The sequence below is a fragment of the Tasmannia lanceolata genome, unplaced genomic scaffold (genome assembly GCF_043159265.1).
Source record: "Tasmannia lanceolata isolate RefF3 unplaced genomic scaffold, GAP_Taslan_0.1 ptg000005l, whole genome shotgun sequence".
Taxonomy (NCBI): domain Eukaryota; kingdom Viridiplantae; phylum Streptophyta; class Magnoliopsida; order Canellales; family Winteraceae; genus Tasmannia; species Tasmannia lanceolata.
In genome coordinates this window covers 17,215,194-17,233,671 of record NW_027518682.1, presented here as the reverse complement: position 1 = coordinate 17,233,671, position 18,478 = coordinate 17,215,194, and the positions used below count along the sequence as shown (strand labels likewise).

At 38.5% G+C, this 18,478-nt stretch overlaps 2 protein-coding genes across 2 annotated transcripts; one reads left to right on the top strand and one right to left on the bottom strand.

Annotated features, from left to right (window-relative positions):
* Positions 1-4,591: 4,591 nt before the first annotated feature.
* On the top strand, positions 4,592-5,311 carry LOC143876738 (uncharacterized). Its single transcript, XM_077378434.1, has one exon. It carries the CDS (start codon positions 4,698-4,700, stop codon positions 5,103-5,105), a length of 408 nt encoding a protein of 135 aa, XP_077234549.1. The 5' UTR covers positions 4,592-4,697; the 3' UTR covers positions 5,106-5,311.
* Positions 5,312-7,023: 1,712 nt separating this feature from the next.
* LOC143877747 (putative sulfate transporter 3.3) lies at positions 7,024-16,549 on the bottom strand. Its single transcript, XM_077379966.1, has 12 exons — positions 16,065-16,549; positions 15,908-15,956; positions 15,076-15,280; positions 14,795-14,966; positions 14,575-14,640; positions 12,956-13,069; positions 12,744-12,860; positions 10,643-10,769; positions 8,955-9,241; positions 8,401-8,591; positions 7,480-7,642; positions 7,024-7,381 (listed from the first exon to the last, which is right to left on the bottom strand). The coding sequence occupies exons 1-12, from the start codon at positions 16,437-16,439 to the stop codon at positions 7,223-7,225; spliced, it is 2,025 nt and encodes a 674-aa protein (XP_077236081.1). The 5' UTR covers positions 16,440-16,549; the 3' UTR covers positions 7,024-7,222.
* Positions 16,550-18,478: the final 1,929 nt, after the last annotated feature.

Below are 18,478 nucleotides of genomic sequence, written 5' to 3'. Positions count from 1 at the left end.
ACACACGATAATTTGCTTTTTCTCTCTCTTGAAAAATTTATTGTGTTGCCTAAGAGAAGAAAGGTAGTGAGATGCATAAAAGATTGTACAGTAAAGAAGGCTACTGGGTGATCTCTTGGGATTACTGTGGTGATATGACTCTCTTTCCTCGTTTTTGAAGAAGGAAAGTAATAAGATACAGATTTCGGGGGTTTATGTGAACGTTTTTCACATTATATGCATTCTAGCACATAACATTGGGGAAAAAAAAACAAGCTTTTGTGATGAAATCACACTTACAGCTATGAGACATTAGATTGGACTTAGCCCACTTGCGATCCAACTGATGGATCTTTGCTTAGGCCACCTAGGTGAGGGTAAAACCTAATAGTTTAATCTATTTTTGGTGTGTGTCCTTGAGAAATCACGTCAGTGTGAAAATTGCAACAAATTAGAACAAGAACAAAAATCTGATAGGGTAAAATCGATCTAATTACATCCAAAACAACGATAACCATAACAAGGAAGCCATAATGCTTTGGATCTCACGACAAGGAATTTTGCTACCTTAGGACCGTTATAGTTACGGCTGCCGTTCACAGGAGCTTCGGTCGCCTGCTTCTCTGTCATCAAGCCACCAAGGAACCTTTATGAAATACCAAGAAGGATTGCACCAATATATTAGAGAATAGTACGAATCTCCACCCCATTGACACCATCGAGCAGGCCAGAATCAAAGTCATGGCGATCGATTTTTTTCATATTTCATACATTCTAGCCGGGAAGATTCTTTCACCTTCTTCATCAGAATTTTCCAAAGGATTCATTAGCCGACCCCAACTAGTTTGGGACAAAGGCTTAGTTGAGTTGAGTTGATACATTCTAGCACAAAATCATGGGTGATCTGTTAAATTTTGGAGAGAAGATTTCACTAATCTTGAATATCTTGGATTAAATTACAAAGACAATTGATGGTGCTTATAAATAGGGCTGCAACTCGGGTCGGGCGGGTCGGGTTTTGGAGAACCCAACCCTACCCGAGAAATATCTCGGGTCGGGTCGGGTCGGGTTTTTTTTCGGAAAACCCACGATTCTCAAACCCGGCCCTACCCATGATAAATCTCGGGTCGGTTCGGGTCGGGTCGGGTTTTTTCACGTTGACGCAAATTTTTAAGGAAAATTCTTGTTTGGCAAGGCAACTCAACTCATAGAAGCAGAAATTACACTCACATTACACTTGAATCAAACAATGATGTAATTACACTCACATCACACTTGAATCAAACAATGCTGTAATCAAACAATGTTGAATCAAACACTTGAATCAACTCAACTCATAGAAGCAGAAATTACACTCACATACAGTAACAGTGGGTGCGTGGGTTTTCACTTTTAACTTTGGGATAATTACATTTACACCCCCTCTAGTTTCTGACACATCCACTTCCACTCCTATAGTTTAAAACGTGACAAATACACCCCTGTAGTTTCAATTTGTTTAAGGTTTGCCCCCTCAGCTGAAGGTTCGTCCATAGATTGAAGGGTTAGGATGATCAGATGGAGCTGATTTTTTGGGCACACCATATCTATGTCAGGACCCATCAAATGAACGCTTTGGATCATCCAAATAATGTGGGCCCCTACCTGAATCCAAACACTACCAAAAAATCATCCAAATAATGTGGGCCCACATTGTTTGGATGATCCAAAGCGTTCATTTGATGGGTCCTGACATAGTTAGGGTGTGCCCAAAAAATCAGCTCCATCGGATCATCCTAACCCTTCAATCTATGGACGAACCTTCAGCTAAGGGGGCCTACCTTAAACAAATTGAAACTACAGGGGTGTATTTGTCACGTTTTAAACTATAGGGGTGGAAGTGGATGTGTCAGAAACTAGAGGGGGTGTAAATGTAATTATCCCTTTAACTTTTAACTAACAATAGAAAAAAATATACATACTATAACTTATGTAACTCGGGTCGGGTCGGGTCGGGCCCCTTCAAACCCGGCTCGACCCGAGATTCATGCGGGCTTTTGAATGCTGAACCCGGCTCGACCCAAAACCCATGAAACCTGAACCCGACCCAGGCTATTTTCGGGTCGGGTCGATGCGGGTCTGGTTTTACCCGGCTCGAGTTGCAGCCCTACTTATAAAGAGCACTTACATGATAGACATAGAAATAAATCAAGACAACTATGGAAAGAGATAAATATAAAATTCCGACCTACTAAGATTGGCCTAATTGCTAATTTAATTAAGCTACCTAATCTAGCTAGCTTTCCAATTCAACCCCCTCGCCTAATCCCATTCAACCCACTTGCCTAATCTACACGAAGATAATCCAACGGTCTGATCTGACAAATCTTAACACGCCCCTTCAAACGTATATTGATTGAAAATCAATAAACGTTTGCTTACAATAAAATTTTCCAAATTGATTACAATAAAATGTCTCCAACACACTTAGCGGTGCAATGCACACCAAGCTGATGAAGAAGGTCTTGATTGATGCTTCTTTTCAAATGTACACCAAAGCCGGTTGCCGAAAGGAAACCACAATGGACTAGATGAGACTCAAGGCCCCTATGGACGAGTCTACATGAAATGGGTCACTATGGACCGTACCAATGCCAAAATTGGTGAAATTCCTCTATGGGCAAGAAACCCGCTCAAGCACGCATTCCAAGGGTCCGAGAATACACCTCAATGGACTGAAGCACCTCAACTGAGTAGAGTAGCTACTATTTCAGGCACGTACCCCAAGGGTCCGAGGCATATACCTTAATGGACTAAAGCACCTCAATTGAAATAGTTTGCAAAAAGAAAGATTTGAAAGAAAAAAAACATGGAGACAAACGACAACTAATGGCTTAAGGACGACAATTATTGGCAAACATAAAAGGTCAGAGGAACCCAAAGGGAAAAAAAACAACAAAGGGGGCAAGATAGATAAAAGAAGGGATTTATGGATCAAAAGAAGATGATGCAAATTCAAGGGGTGCTGATATTAATGTTGGCATGTATTTGTTTTTAAAGAACAGAAGCAAGAGGTGTGGTGATATAAAAGTTGGATATAGGCACTCTTTTGCAAACCCAAGAGAAGGAAACGAGAGTACATCTACACAAGACAAAGGCAACATGGTGGCTGTTGAATAATATTACTTAGCTTGCTTTCCTTGTATCTTCAAGGTTTCCAACCCATCAATTTTTCATTGATTAGAGAGCTTCATCAGTGTCTTGTCCCATCCAAAATAAAATATCACAACCTTCCTCATCAAAGAAGAAACCAATATCACCCCCTTTGCAAAAAAAAATGGGAAGATAGGAAATAGCACATGTTTTTTTTTTTTTTTTTGGCTAGGCAACGTCCTCGCATCAGTGGAAGGCTACCATGCTCGGCGTAGGTGCACAGTAAAAAGTAACAGCCACAAGCCCACAACACCGATGGAGTGGGAGGAGGATGGGGACAAGCAAGAAAGAGGTAATAAGCAAAAGCCATATGAAGAAGGCAGAGAGATAGGGTTTAGAATTGCAGCGGTAGCGGTCCAGCGGACGGCCGGTCTAGCCGTCCGCTGGAGAGAGCGGTGCTTCTAAGGCTGCGGTCAGCACAGGAACGGTCGCTCTGATACCATGTTAAATTTTGGAGAGAAGATTTCACTAATCTTGAATATCTTGGATTAAATTACAAAGACAATTGGTGGTGCTTATAAAGAGCACTTACATGATAGATATAGAAATAAATCAAGACAACTATGGAAAGAGATAAATATAAAATTCCTACCTACTAAGATTGGCCTAATTGCTAATTTAATTAAGCTACCTAATCTAGCTAGCTTTCCCATTCAACCCACTTGCCTAATCCCAATCAACCCACTTGCCTAATCTACACCAAGATAATCCAACGGTCTGATCTGACAAATCTTAACATGATCAACCAAGAAAAATAAGGTTTTGTAATGAAAACACAGTTTCGGCTATTAGACATAAGATTGGGTTTGGGTTTGGGTTTGGCCCACTTGTGATCCAACGGATGGATCTCAGCCTAGGCTACTTAGGTCAGGGCAACACCTAAGAGCTTAATCCAGCAATCGACCTTCATCCTTACTTAATTGATGTTTCCTTTTTAGTTAATTTCAGAAATTTCCATCAAGTATAACTTCATGTAGTTAAAATTTTGCATATTTTAATTAGACTTTAACACTTCTAGTGGAATTTAGTTAGACCTCTCGTGAGTCGTGACTATGCTAGATTAATTTTGAATTCTCGATCTAGGTAAATTTAAGAAGGAAACCTCTCGGTAAATCGTGCAGGTTTATTTTGAGCCCTTTGTTTTGTACCCCATGTTGTTAGACATTTGAACCGACTTTATAAAATGTTGAACGTAGTGAATTGTTTTGGCTGTCTGTCACTCTGTCTTTGAAAGCAAAGTCTATGGTCAACGTAGCTTTACTAAGGACATTAACTAGGAGACTTCTTCCTCCCCGTGGTTTGTGCCAATAAAACGGTTTGCTTTTCAAGTCAAATACATGGAAAGAAAACAACAGGCCAATGTCGACACTCTAACACAGCAAAAGCCAAAAGCCAACATATATAAATACAAAGCCAACACACTTCCTGAAACCAAGATCTTCTTCTCCTCCTTCAAACTCATCTTATCAAATCTCGAATTTGAGTGTTTAAATTTGTTCTCTAATTAGATAGATAGAAAGGAAAGGATGAGTGTGGAAGTGTTGGATGGTACCACTATTCGCGAATTTGTGGAAGATGAGCTAGCCTTCAATGGCTCAGTTGGTGACCTCTTTGCTTGTCTTGACACAGACAAAGATGGTCTCCTCTCATATGTAGAGATGATGAAGGAGCTAAGGAGTCTAAGAGTTCTGGAGACCCACTTTGGTGTGGACGTGGTGGACTCAAATCCAAGTCTCGTCTATGATTCCCTCTTCCTCCAATTCGATCACGACTGCAATGGTGTGGTGGACATGGAAGAGTTCAGGGCAGAGACTAAGCAGATGATGCTTGCAATGGCAAATGGATTGGGCTTCTTGCCTGTTCAGATGGTTTTGGAGGAGGGTAGTTTTCTCAAGAAAGCAGTTGAAAGGGAATTGTCTAAGGTCAATGCATAAGTAAATTCAAACTACTTCTACTACTATAGTATGTACTTATTCATGTATCTTGTTTTGTGATGTCTATTGGGAAATAAAAGAGTTCATGAAATAAAATGTGTAGCAAAGCTTGGAATGTATGAAAGGGCATGTTCTTTAACCTTCCAAAGGGAAAAAAAAATAAAGAATTACATTCGGCCACCCCAACCAGCTCCTTGATTTTTTACTTAAATTTAAGTCGGTCCTACACATATTTATCTTCTATAAAATTCAGAACGAATTATAAATCTTAATATTTGTATAAAATCTTAATAACTACATTTTCAAAGTTTACCCTGACTACTTTGCTATTTGATTTAATAAATAGGCAAAGAAAAATTAAAGAAGACAAGTTTTAAGGCCTCGTTGGTTCCAGATTTTGACATGCCGATTGTGAGTCCAAAACCGATTATTGGACGCAAAATAAAGGTTTAATTTTAAGCCCATATTCTGTGAACTTAAGCTTCTAGAAACTCTAGATAGACACAAACCCTTATCTAATAACTTTAGGTAAAACAAAACAAAAAAAAAGCTCTCAAGAAATCCTAAAACAAATGGACTTTAAAGAGAGTCGGTGTTGTTGTTTACATAATCAGTTTTGGACTCACAATCAGTAGTCAAAATCTAAAATGAAAAGGGCCTAGGAATCAGAAAAACTTATGTAAGAAATCTTTATTTTGGTGAACAGATTCTAAGACATTCTTTAATAAGGACCACGTACCTATGCAAATAAAAAATAAAAAATATGATCCAAAATTACATTTCTTCGATGTTGAAATTATTTAAATGACCAATGATCTAATCTAGCAGATGAGGCTTTTAATCACACCTTCTATACGCGTATATAAGGTTTGCTTTTGCGTGATGAGAAGATCAGCACAAAATCAATGTAATGGAGAGGGAAAACTAATCCTTTTCCAAAGTCTCATTCAATAATGAGAATGACTAACCAATAATCACCTATCTTCTCAACCTAGAAAGATAATCAAACTAACAACTAAACAAACTGACAAACTACTTCCTCTACTTGTATTATGTGGGGAAGGAACATTAACTCAATAATGAAAAAATAAAGTCACAGATCTACGTCCTAGTGCATGGTACCTCCTTCTCAAACGAAGAAGATAATTTTCTTCTTCTTCAAAGCCTCAAGATGCATGATGAGTGCCCTCTTCAATCTCTCTTTTTATTTCTTAGTTCATATGCATGTCCCTACTTATAATGTAAGATTTTCCGTCAATCCTGTACTTGGTAAAACTAGTATGCTTTGGACTTAGTAAAAATAGTAAGGTAAAACTAGTACCTTCTACAAAATAAAAGATGAGATATTTTTGCCTCCCTTTCTATGAAATAAGGAAGTTTTCAACAAAATAGGGGAGAGAGTTTTTACACTTGTCATTCCACCGTATTCCTTTGACGCATCTTATGCTCTACACATTTGCAACATGCACACATGTGAAATATCCTCTTGCATATGGAATAATCTAATCTGGATCCAATTACTTATGAGATTCACCTCGATCGAAATATGTAGGAAAATTACATTGCATGATTCATCATTTTCCCATTGTAAAACAAAAGGAGAAAATGATAAACAGGGGAATAGAGATTGCATTGCATTGCATCTCTCTCTCTCTCTCTCTCTCTCTCTCTCTCTCTCTCTCTACTAGGAGTGAAATTTGGGTCAGGTGGGGTTGAGCTTTTGCTAAAAAATGAATTTGAATCAACCAGAACCCGACCTGATTCTATGGTAAAAGTTCAACCAAAATTCCCAAAACTCCACCAGAGTTACACCTCCTAATGCAAACTTGTGTAAGTCATGAGGGTAATTTTGGTACTTTATATAATATAATTCATTTTCTTAAAAAACCACTAGGGGAAAAGTCATAAAAAAAAAAGGGAGCACCAAATCAATTGCATTTATATCATCACGATTTAATTTCGTAAATTTACAAGATTTGGATACATTATCATCCTTGATTAATCGATATTAATCTAAAGTAAACAAAAACAAGGGATATGCAATTTAAACGTCCAAGGAACAGCTATATGGTTTAGCGATAAGGGCTCTTCTTGGATTTGTAAGCTTATTTAGCCTATCATACATGGTTTAACCCGCCGTCCTTAACCTTGGATGAGAGCGAAACAATGGCCTCTCCAACTGTCAAGAAGAGGTGATCGCCACACATGAACTTGTGAACCTGATTCGCGCGTACCAATTTCTCGACCACCTCTCCCACCGGATTCACCAACACAAACTGTGTGATTTGATGCCAATCAACCCAAATGAACTTAATTAAACATGTACCATGCAGCACAATATTTATTGACTACAATGTTTTTTTTTTTTGCTTACCTCCATATCACGGTTATCTGTCACCTTCTTCAGCTCAGTCAGAAGTGAAATCCCAGTTGCATCTATGGTGCTTACGCCCGACAAGTCTATGACTACAAATTCGAGACCCCCTTTCTCTCCTTGTCCTTCCTTTTCTTCTTCTTCTTCTATCCATCGAGTAATCCTGTTGGGCAGAGATATTGTAGAACTTTAGGCCTCATTAATATTAAGATCGAATCTGATAACCAAGTCCCGGTTAATTCATTAAAGGCAAAAATGAGCCTCCATGGAACATCTATTATTTTCTCAAGGATATAGTATCCCGCACTTCTAGTATGAATTGCTTTATGTCTATCAAGTATAGAGAAGGAAATTGTGTTGAAAATTCATTGGCCAATCAGGTATGTTCTACTAGACTTGATAAAACATTCTGGATTGGGTGGATCTCCCAAGAGACAACTAAAGGGTTGTTAGATGTGATCAGCTGGTATTACTAATGTTCAAGTTAGATAATCATTTTTATGTTGTAGTGTGGTTCTATTTTGGGTTCTTTTATTATTTTCGTTAGGTTTAATAAACCAGGTGACATGTCATCCTCTTATACTTCATTTATTTTTATTAATAAAATTCTAGGGCATCCATGGGTTCTTAGATAAATTTTGGATTTTAGAAAAATGATATTTCCCCAATGGGGATACTCTCAGGGTTTATTTTATCATTGGATAGGCTTGTTACGCTCTCCATGGGAATAGCAAGCCAGGGTTTATCAATCATTAGATAGGCTTGTTATCCTCTCTATGTCGAGAACAGCCCCAATATGTACCGATATACTATATAAGCAGGGCAGCCAAATTTTCCAACATAAAACAAAGCCTAACTTTGCTAACAGCATGGTGAAATTCCCAATATGAATTGGATTAGATACCCGACAGAAGCAAATACCTTTCAACGAGATAGTTAGTGTTGGCAAAGTTAACCGGAGCTTCAATGCTGAGGATGAGGAAGCCCGGGACTCTAATGGCATCCTTGTAGTGATGAAGATCCCGGTAGATGTCCGTCCCAGGAATGTTGCCAAGAATTACTGTCTTCGGCCTTGTTGTTTGTAGAAGTACCTTGAGTATCGAAATTCCAATCTAGGAGAACAAACATTGGCCTCTTATCATGAGAAAAACGTAAATAAAATCACTTGGGTCCTCTTTGTTTGGAATTTTGTGAATCAATTTGGAGTCCAAAACCAATTCTAGGCAAAATTGGGTGCTTGCTTCTTAGTTGTAAGATCAAGTTTGGACTCAAACCGATTCTACAATGAAGCGAAAATGCACATATTTGTGGGATGTAGAATGGATTTGAGTCCAAAATATATTTTACACTACAAACCAAACGCTCAAATTTGCCAAGAATTGGTTTTGGACTTAAAATTGGCTCTCAAAATCCAAAACAAACAAGGACTTGGTTAAACAAGATTAATGTTCAAGATTAGGAAGTGTGATAATTACTGCAATGGCAAGACCGCCGGGGACGGAAATGAATATGACACCTATAAATGCACATGTACAGATGAGGAAATCGATCTTATCGATAGTCCAAACGAGATAGACTGCCGGTATATCAATGAGGCCGATAACGGCCGAAACTATGATAGCACCCAATACAACATTGGGCGTGTAATGGAAGAGGGGCATCAAGAAGAGGAGGGTAACCATCACAGTCAGTGCCATCACTATGTTAGAGAATGATGTTTTCCCTCCTGCATTGTGATTCACAGCAGACCGAGAGAAGGCTCCTGCATTACAAAATTCGATTAGAGTGGGCCTACATATAATTTAACAAAATTTGATTATGTAGTGTTTAGACTATCTATCTATTCTAAATATCATATACAATTGGGAAACTTGGGAGGCTCAGAAGTTATTTAAAATTTTATAACTTCAGACACCCTTATAGACCAAAGTCGAAACTTAGCTAAAGTAGTCTTATATAACTACTAAAATAATATTTAACGTCCCATTTGGAGTTTATCTTCATATAATTTTGAAGATGCCAAGAAGACTGGCTGTTGGGGGAACTCTGGGGTCCATTCTATAGAAGCTTAAAGATAAGACGAGATAGAAGATAAGATACTGATGGGATATCTTATTGGTATCAGAGCCAACACTACACCTTATTTTATAAGCTTCAATACACTATGGTCTATGGGTGCGCCTATGCTATGTCTATATGATCGGACCTATTCCTCACAAAATACCGTGATAAATCTTAATCTATAAAGCCTCTTTTTATTGTTCCCGAACAAAATCTAAACCAATTATTTTTGTAGTCCTCTATCTTACACATTGGGATATTCATTCCGTATGGGGACGAAGACCATATTGGTTACCTCATCATGTTCTACAAGATCAATGGTTTAGATTCCGCCTACATGTGCCCTTTAGGGATCTTAGAACTGATTATCACCATTGATCGTGATCATGTTGTCTGCCTAGTCACTCTCTTATCCTCTATGAACATTGGGTATAATAGTGTAAAGGAATGCTAAACTCAGGGGCGCCCTTGTAAAAATGAGGTGAAAGGGCACCCCCATTGGCTGCACGTCACCGTCATCTTCGACTTTTCAGCTACTATTAATGCACTTTGGTGATGTGCAGCCAGTAGGGGCTCCCTGATATCCAATCATTTTTGCAAGAGCGCCCTTCAGTCTAGCATTCCTCAATAGTTTAATATTCATCGGAGTAATGGCTTCTAAAGTGGCCTTAATTTATGCCCCCATATGCAATTAAGATAAACTTTAAATAACCCAATTTCAATTTTCAAGATCTTGAAATTGGATGAAAGGTGGGCCCTTTTACAAGTCACGTAACTGAGTTTAAGGTATAGATCACGGTACCTAAAGTGACCTTATTTACCATACAAGTGGGAAAATGATAAAATGTATTGTTAAATGTGATTATAGATGAGGAGAAATTATAGGGTGCCCGACCGTCAAGTAGCGTGAAGGTGGTACCGTTGATATTTGATCCAACAGTAGCCTCTTAAAAAAGTGGGCTGCTGTTGGATCAAATATCAGTGCGGTACCTTTTTGACAGTACTTGACGGTCGGGCATCATATAGATGAGTTCTCTTCTCTATTTTGAATGGGGAATGCCAAAAATTAGCAGTTGAGGGACGAAAGGAGTGAAATACGCACCTGTCGTAAAGTAGCAGGAAGAGCAAGAGCCAACCACATTCATTAACCCTATCGCGATCATTTCCTTGTTCCCATCCACCTTGTAGTTCTTCATCGCAGCAAACGTCCTTCCTACTGCTATTCCTTCCTACATATTTTTATTGTCCTCCAAATTACTATTTTGTAAATGAAAAACAAAGAATAAATAATAGAAATATAATTTTCTTACTTTAAAATGACTAATATGTCCCTTTAGTTAATCAATCATTGTTGTTTTAAATAAAAGTAGACAGTCCAATACTAGAGTAAGACATATCTGACCGAAAATAAAGACCACTTAGTAAGGTTGCAGCTTGAGTCGGGTCATTAAAAACCCGACCCAGACACAACCCGATGCTACCGAAATTAAATAACTTGGGTTGGGTTTAGAAATCATGGGTCTTTGGTTTGGTCAGCTAGGTTGAAAACCTTGACCTGAGTTTTATAGGAGTTCTATAACTTTCTTAAATATCTCTTGAATGACAATTTTCTATAATTAATTGATATAATTGTTTTCATTGAGGTGATGTTATTTGTGATGTGAGAGTAGTTTCCTTCTTAAATTTATACACTTGATGACTTATAGTTAGAGATTTTCTATTTTCTTCAATCCTTGAAATTAGTCATAATCTTAAGCTAAACATTAACTCCCCTATCTTAGAAGCTATCTCAGGTAGGGTACTGTTTATAAATCTCGGGGTTTCCCATAGAAAACTCGACCCGGCCTGAGATAATTTCTAGGGTAGGTTAGGGTTCTCGAAAACCCAACCCGCTCTACCTGAGTTGCAACCCTAGCACTTAGAATCACCATACAGCTGGGCCAGCCACACGGCATCACCTATCTGCAATTGCTTACCATCAAATCAAACATGTTAAAAAACATGTTTTATTAGTTTGCGTTTTAATACTCTGTTTAAAACTTTTAGGGCACGTTTGGCTACCATGAAATTATTTCATGATAAACGGGCGCCTCAAGTGGTAAGAGAGGGGTTAGGCGGGTTATATGGCTAAAAACCAGGAAACAAAATACAGGAAAGTAGCATCTCCATGTGGTGAGAAGGGTCTTAAAATCAGGAAACAAAACACTCTGCTCAAAATCCTACCAATAAAATACAGGAAACTAGCATCTCCATGTGGTGTGAACTGTGAAGGGACTTAAATCAGGAAACAAAAAACTCTGCTCAAATCCGACCAACAAAATACAGGAAACTGGCATCTCCATGTGGTGAGAAGGGGCTTAAAATCAGGAAACAAAAAGCTCTGCTCAAAATCCGACCGTCTGTTTCCCGATTTTTTGCCACTTCTCATCACCGGAGACACCGATTTCCTATTTTTTATTTCCGTCTTTTTAGGCACTTCACCCTCATCTCCACTCGGAGTCACCGATTTATCATGCCAAAAAAAAAATCATGGTAGCCAAACGTGCCCTTACCGTAAAAAAAACTTGGATTATTTAAGGGCCGTCTGGATACATGGATTTTAGAATCCGGAATTTCTTCAAAATTGTAGCTAAGAGATAGGAGAAGAAGCGGACCAGCTGTCGTTTTTTACTTCTCGCTCTTCTTTCCGTCAGTCAGCAAGAGAGTGGCAGATCCTCTCATATTTTTAGGTTTTAGAAATCTCACGTTGCGGGAGAGATTTTTAAAACCTGAATTTCTTACTTAAAATCCAAGAAACTCTGCCAGACAGCATGCAGCAACTGGATCATGAACCATCTTCTACTCTCTTGCTGATGGAAAGAAGGGAGAGAAGTAAAAAATGAGTCAAAAACGACGGTTGGTCCGCTTCTTCTCTTGTCTCTAACCCTCTTTTACACTGTTTTCAAACTAAAAACCTGGATTATAAAATCCGCGTATCCAAACGGGCCCTTATTGTTTTTTTGCCAAAATTCCAACTTTACCCCACTATATGTTGTAAATGACAATTTTAAACTCTTTTTTTCTATTTCCATTTTTGTACTATTTTTTTTGAACTAATACCGTATTAAACTCGAATTTTTTCCGTCCCCTTTTTTTTTTGCCGAATCATGTTTTGCTTACTATTACTATGCTTAGAAATTCCCATAAAGAATAACATAACTTACCGTGAGGGAAACAATGCCAGCAACGAGCCCAACTTTTATAGCTGCCGTTGTGTGGCTGCTATGGAATTTTAACATGTTAAATGAAAAAGGATTTACTCCTCCTTTCAAGCTCCCAATCTACACGCAATAATGAAATAAAATTATATGAAAAAGGTGGAAAACATTTACTAATAAAGAATAAAGATTAAGATGATAGAAGAAAGTGATCTTACTATGCTGATATCGTGATTTTGACCTTTGAATGCGAAAATGAATAGTGTCGAAAGGAGGACACTCGTGAGAGGGGCTATCGCTGAAACCCAAAAGAGCTTGGGTTTCCTCAAGCTCTGCATTTATTTCAATCCAACAAATCTTTTTTATTAGTTTAATGGCATGCATAAATAAATACTTCAGAAAATCTTATCACCATCAAAGCAAGTGGGGGCCAGTTTAAATCTTTGATCGGATGGTGATAACTGCAGTGAAATCTATCCACACCGGATCATTTACTGTTTGTTTTTATTTTAATTTAATTTATTATTATTATTAATATAGTATCTGCAGTATTTAAAAAAAAAATAGAACTCATAATATAGAAAATGGAGGAATTCTATGATGATATGCTCAACCAAAGTGCATGATCCAGTGATCTCGGTCATTTATCTAGTGGGTCCCTCGTAAATAGTCTCGTCCATATCCAAAAAAAAAAAAACATGATCGGAGTTCATAACAAGGGAATTGCTAGCGTCCATCGCAAAATACATTTTGCAGCTGGTCTGTCGCAAGTCAGACCAGCAGAAGACAACATCTTTTGTCTCCATTCATGAGGTGGCTGGTCTGAACTGGGACAGACCATCCGCGAAAAGCCTTTTGCTATGGACCTTAGCAAATCCCTCAAAACAATATGACAAGTTGTGATTAAAGAAGAATAATGCCTGCAGTCTAAGGCCCTTGATTGCGAGGATGATATCCCCATCCCCATATTTTACTATTTTAGTAAGTGACACTCCTCTTTTTGTACAGTATAGCAATCCTTAGGCCGCTACAATTTTCAAAAGAGGAATGATATAGGCACAACACAACCATGTATTGGTATTTGATAATATATAGTGTCAATTGTTGGGAAATGTTATCAGAACTACTGTATTTTGATGAGGGCACTCCTCACTTAATTAAAAGCAAGGTATGGGATGCACGATCCAAACCGTCCATTAGATGGGCCACAACCTAAATAGGTTGTGCCCCAAAAATTAATATTTCCATAGGTTGTTCCTTACCCTCCTCTAACATTCAGATCGGAGGGTTAGGATCAACCTATGGAAATAATTTTTCGGGCAAAACCTATTTAGGCTGTGGCCCATCTAATGGACGGTTTGGATCATCCTATGGTGCTGGCCATACCGTACTTTTAATAAAGTGAGGAGTGCCCTCATCAAAATAGAGCAGTGCTGGTAACATTTCCGTTGTCAAAGCACCCTGTATCATTTCTATTTCGAAAAAAGTTACCCGCGTGTCATCACTCATCAGGGAAGTATAAATAAAAGAGAGGAGTGTCATTATCAAATCAAGGGGCATTTTGTCATTTCACCACCTTGAAATTGAATGATACCGCCTTGATTCCCGCACCTGGATTGAGTAATGAACGATCTTAGCCTATGCTTGCAACTTGCGAGAGGTAAAGATCCATTATACCCCTAGCTTAATTTAAAATTACTGCTGGGACCGACTTATGCGACAGTATCAGCAGAAATATTTAAAACACGAGCTTGATGAAACTTTCAAGATATGAATGTTTTTTTTATAAAAATCAACGTATGTACGTGCGACAAAAGTTGGTGAGAAAAGAACATACAACGTGTCTCGCCACTAGGAGGAACGAAAGGAAGAAGAAACCCATGAGAATGGTTTGCCATGACCACTGCACAAAAGAGCACAAAAAACTATGTAAAGGACGCTAAATTTTTTTGAAAAATCAAGAGAACAAGATGGATAAAAAGTGCTTATTATAATAACATATCTTCTTCATAGAAGATATGAATCATATGATATGTAGGTCTACACGATTTTTGCACCTCATCTCTCCTTTGAAAAACTGAGGTCATAACGGGAACCAAAGCAGCTTTTTTGGTGAAGTTAACAATTCCAAGGAGGAGTTTGAGCTGTTGAAGAGAGACAATGACTGCAGACCCGGCCATGAATCCTATGAGAGTAGGCTTTGAAAGGAAATCTATTATAAATCCCAGTCTACAATACACAAAAAGAACTTTTCTGTTAGAAAACAAATATATATATAAGATGAATTTCACCTTGTCTCTAAGTAAATACTTGTGTAAATCATGTTTAGATTGATCACCTTAGAAATCCCAATAAAGTTTCGAAGATTCCTGCAAAGAAGGTTGCAGTCAAAGATAACTGAAGATAGAGGAGTGGCTGGTTTGGAGAAACAACTTCGGTTAGCATGGATCCCAATAAAAGAGAAGCAATGGCAGTGGGACCTACTGCAACATCCCTCGAGCTTCCAAGTATAGCATACACAATAGGAGGTACAAAGCTAGAATCTACAAACAAACACACAAGTAATTAAAAAACAAAATAAAGTTTATTTAATTGGATCCCAAAGTACAACCGACGAAAAAATAGGTTCTGGAATTTTGATTTTTGTCTTTGCTTAGACCATGTGATTATGTGAAGCAACTTATTACTCCAAAAGCTTAAGTGTTACTTTTTAATTTTCTGAATGGTTGAGCTGTTAGAGTTCGAATTATTTAATCATGTACATTTCAATACTCCCCCTCACTTGGCCCATCTTTTTTTTGGGTTAGCCGGCACGTGTGGCCTCTCTTTTGGGTTGGTCTGTTGATTTTTAATATCAAGATTGGGTTTTGAACCCAAGACCTGCCATATGGCAACAACTCTGATAGTAGGTGAAACAACCAAATACTCCAAAGGTTAAGCTGTTAGAGTTAGTGTTATTTGTCATGTACACTTCAATAGACCAACTGAATCTTTCATTCAAGACATGAAAAAGAATTTTACATAAAAATTGCAAAGAAGAAGAATAAGAAGAGCTTTGTTTGGTTTGTGATATCGATAAAACACAATCATAACGGAGGTTTCTTCTTGTTGGTTAGGAACATTATATGAAACCATCAATTGAAGAGAAAAGAGAAGAGGAGCTTGCTTACAAAGGCCAAGTAAAGGAGGTAGATTAGCGAGTTTAGCGTAACTGATTCCCTGAAATAAGTAAGAAATGGGTATAAATCAATCCAACAGGAAACCCAAAAACAAAGTTATGAAAAGTCGAGCTTTGGATAGAACAATTAAAAGAAGACATATTATTACCTGTGGAATGGCTAGGCTGGCAATAGTAAGGCCAGCAATGATATCGGATTTGAAGAGCTTGAGATTGTAGTTAGGCGCCCACTGAAGCATAGGGAATATGTATTGAAATCCCAAAATAATTTTCCTCCCAAGTGTCTGACCCTTGAACTGGCGTAGAGGGTCATCGGGAAAAAGGGTCTCCTTCAACTTAGTCTTGAACTTGGCTAACGTGCTCTTAGGGGGTGGTGGGATAACCTTGTGTACCTCCATTGCTATCTCTAATGACACTATTGAATTCTTCTCACTCACATCTGTATTTGTAGTAGCCATATTAGAGAAATGGCTTTGGAGATCTTCCGCATAGGAATCCTCTACTTTGTTATTGGTGCCCACCATGATCAAACGTCAGAGAAACAGCTAGCAAACAAAATACGAGCAAGAAAAAGTAGGAAAAAAAGAAGAAGCAAGGAAAGCAAGAAAGAAGAGGAGGAGAGGTGGCGATGTAAAAAGTGTAGTTGTTGATGGGAAATTTGAGGACACTTATCGAGACTCTCTTTTATGCTGGTGAGCCCACCAAGGGATCTTTGTTTTCTTTTGAACTGATATTCCTATATTTTTTTAGAGAGAATTCGAGGAGTGAACAAAATATGGAGTAGGGGAGGATTTAAGGCAGTTGGGTGAGGGTCTAATTGCCATGGTGAGCATAGACAAGTGTGCCATAGCCTTAGCACATGTTGCAAGCGTGCCAACAAGAATATTCCCGTTTAGATTCCCTTTCTCTTCAACACGAGGATGGTGCTTTTCTCTCTGCTTATAATGAGTTTCAGAAAGAGTTTCAGTGATGCTTAAATGCACAGATGATTCAGTTTTCTGTTTAGGGTATGCATGTGTTTGTGTGGTTTCATAGTGAGAGTTTAGAAGAAAAAAAATGTTTAGTGAAAAGGGAAAACAGGAAAAAAATTAAAAAAAGAAAGACATTTAAGAATATCCACTTGAGAGGGGGGTAAGTTTTCTTTATAAAAGAAGGGAGTTGGTGGGCCATGTGAGTTAGAGATTCCAGGGCGATCATGGAATCGGAGCTATTCGCAGGAGACCCATGATAGTGAAATTGGAAAGAAAGCTGCTTTGTAGTGTTGTCATTCGCCACATGCCATTTTCACCTAAAAACCGACTTTGGGAATTCCACCTTAGGCTTGCAGATTAGCATCAATTCTTTCTATCCATTGGGTTTGTCCGCATTTATTAGGGGTGCAACTTGAGGCCGGGTTGGATTAGGGTTGGGAAAAGCCAACCCGATTTAATTTTGGGTTCGGTTAGGGTTGACGCCTTGGCAACCCAACCTGACCGAACCCGTCCTCCGTCCTTTAATTTTATCTCTATGTTCTTTGAGTTATTGTTTGGCCCTATGTGAACCTGAGCCCAACCCGACAACCCAACCCAATTTCGGGTTAGATGGGTCCGGTTAGAGTTGAGAGATAAAGAGGCGGGCTGGCTTAGGGTTGATCATCCTCAACCCGAGGCTCGGGTTGGGTTGGGTTGGGTTGGGTTAGGGTTGAGGTAATGCTATCTCAGGCTGCGTTAAGGTTGGCCTCAACCCGATCCAACCCGACCCGACCCGAGTTTCACCCCTAGCATTTATTGAGCAAAATTTAACCATGGGCGAGCTACTTCACTATGGTTCAGAGCCACTTCCACCTAATTAATACAACGAGAGAAACCCACAAAGGCTTTTATCGTCCACTTTTGAATTTCCTGAACCGTCCATTTGACAGGACTTGCTTTTGATCTACGTCTCAAAAAAACATGCCAATCGCTCGTCCTAGCATCCTACCACGTACTTTGAAGGTACAAAACTACATCTAGGCACCTGTTCACATTCTTCAAAAAGACAAATACAATGAGATCTAAAGTAAAACTTTAAAATGAACGGTTCAGATCATTAACCGAAACTTTCCTCAAGATAGACTTGCTTTCCCTTTTCAAGAGAATGGTGGAATCTAGTGGGCCCCGCTTCCATGACCGTCCAATCTTCTATCAATTGATGATAAAGATTCGGATGTAGGAAAATTTTACTATGGGTAACCGTCCAATTTTATATGAATTAATCTAGAGGACTATATCCGCACTACCTCATTTTGATAATGACACCACTCACTTTGTATTACATTTTTTTGACAGGATATTGATAGCATCTTGACTATTGTAACAGAGGTGGTAAGCTAATAATTTAAAACATGTAAAGCAAAGTGATTAACGTCATTATCATAATGTGCAAAGTGTGACCCACCAAAATCTCATCCATATATTTCTTCAGAATAGAAATAGGGAAGTGATATATCCACCCCTTTTGATCAGCAGGAACAGCAGGAACACCGCCTGGCAGTGTATCAATGACCAAAGAGGGGCTGTATGTCAGAAGAATTCAATGCCCCTGA

What these genes read in the sequence shown, in the direction of transcription:
- LOC143876738 (XM_077378434.1), top strand. Translation starts at nt 4,698, where the DNA reads ATGAGTGTGGAAGTGTTGGATGGTACCACTATTCGCGAATTTGTGGAA.
- LOC143877747 (XM_077379966.1), bottom strand. Translation starts at nt 16,439, where the DNA reads ATGGTGGGCACCAATAACAAAGTAGAGGATTCCTATGCGGAAGATCTC. An exon ending in AAAATCACGATATCAGCATA is followed by an intron (nt 12,861 to 12,955) that starts GTAAGATCACTT and finishes TATTGCGTGTAG; the next exon opens with ATTGGGAGCTTGAAAGGAGG. An exon ending in TTCCTGCTACTTTACGACAG is followed by an intron (nt 9,242 to 10,642) that starts GTGCGTATTTCA and finishes TTTGTAATGCAG; the next exon opens with GAGCCTTCTCTCGGTCTGCT.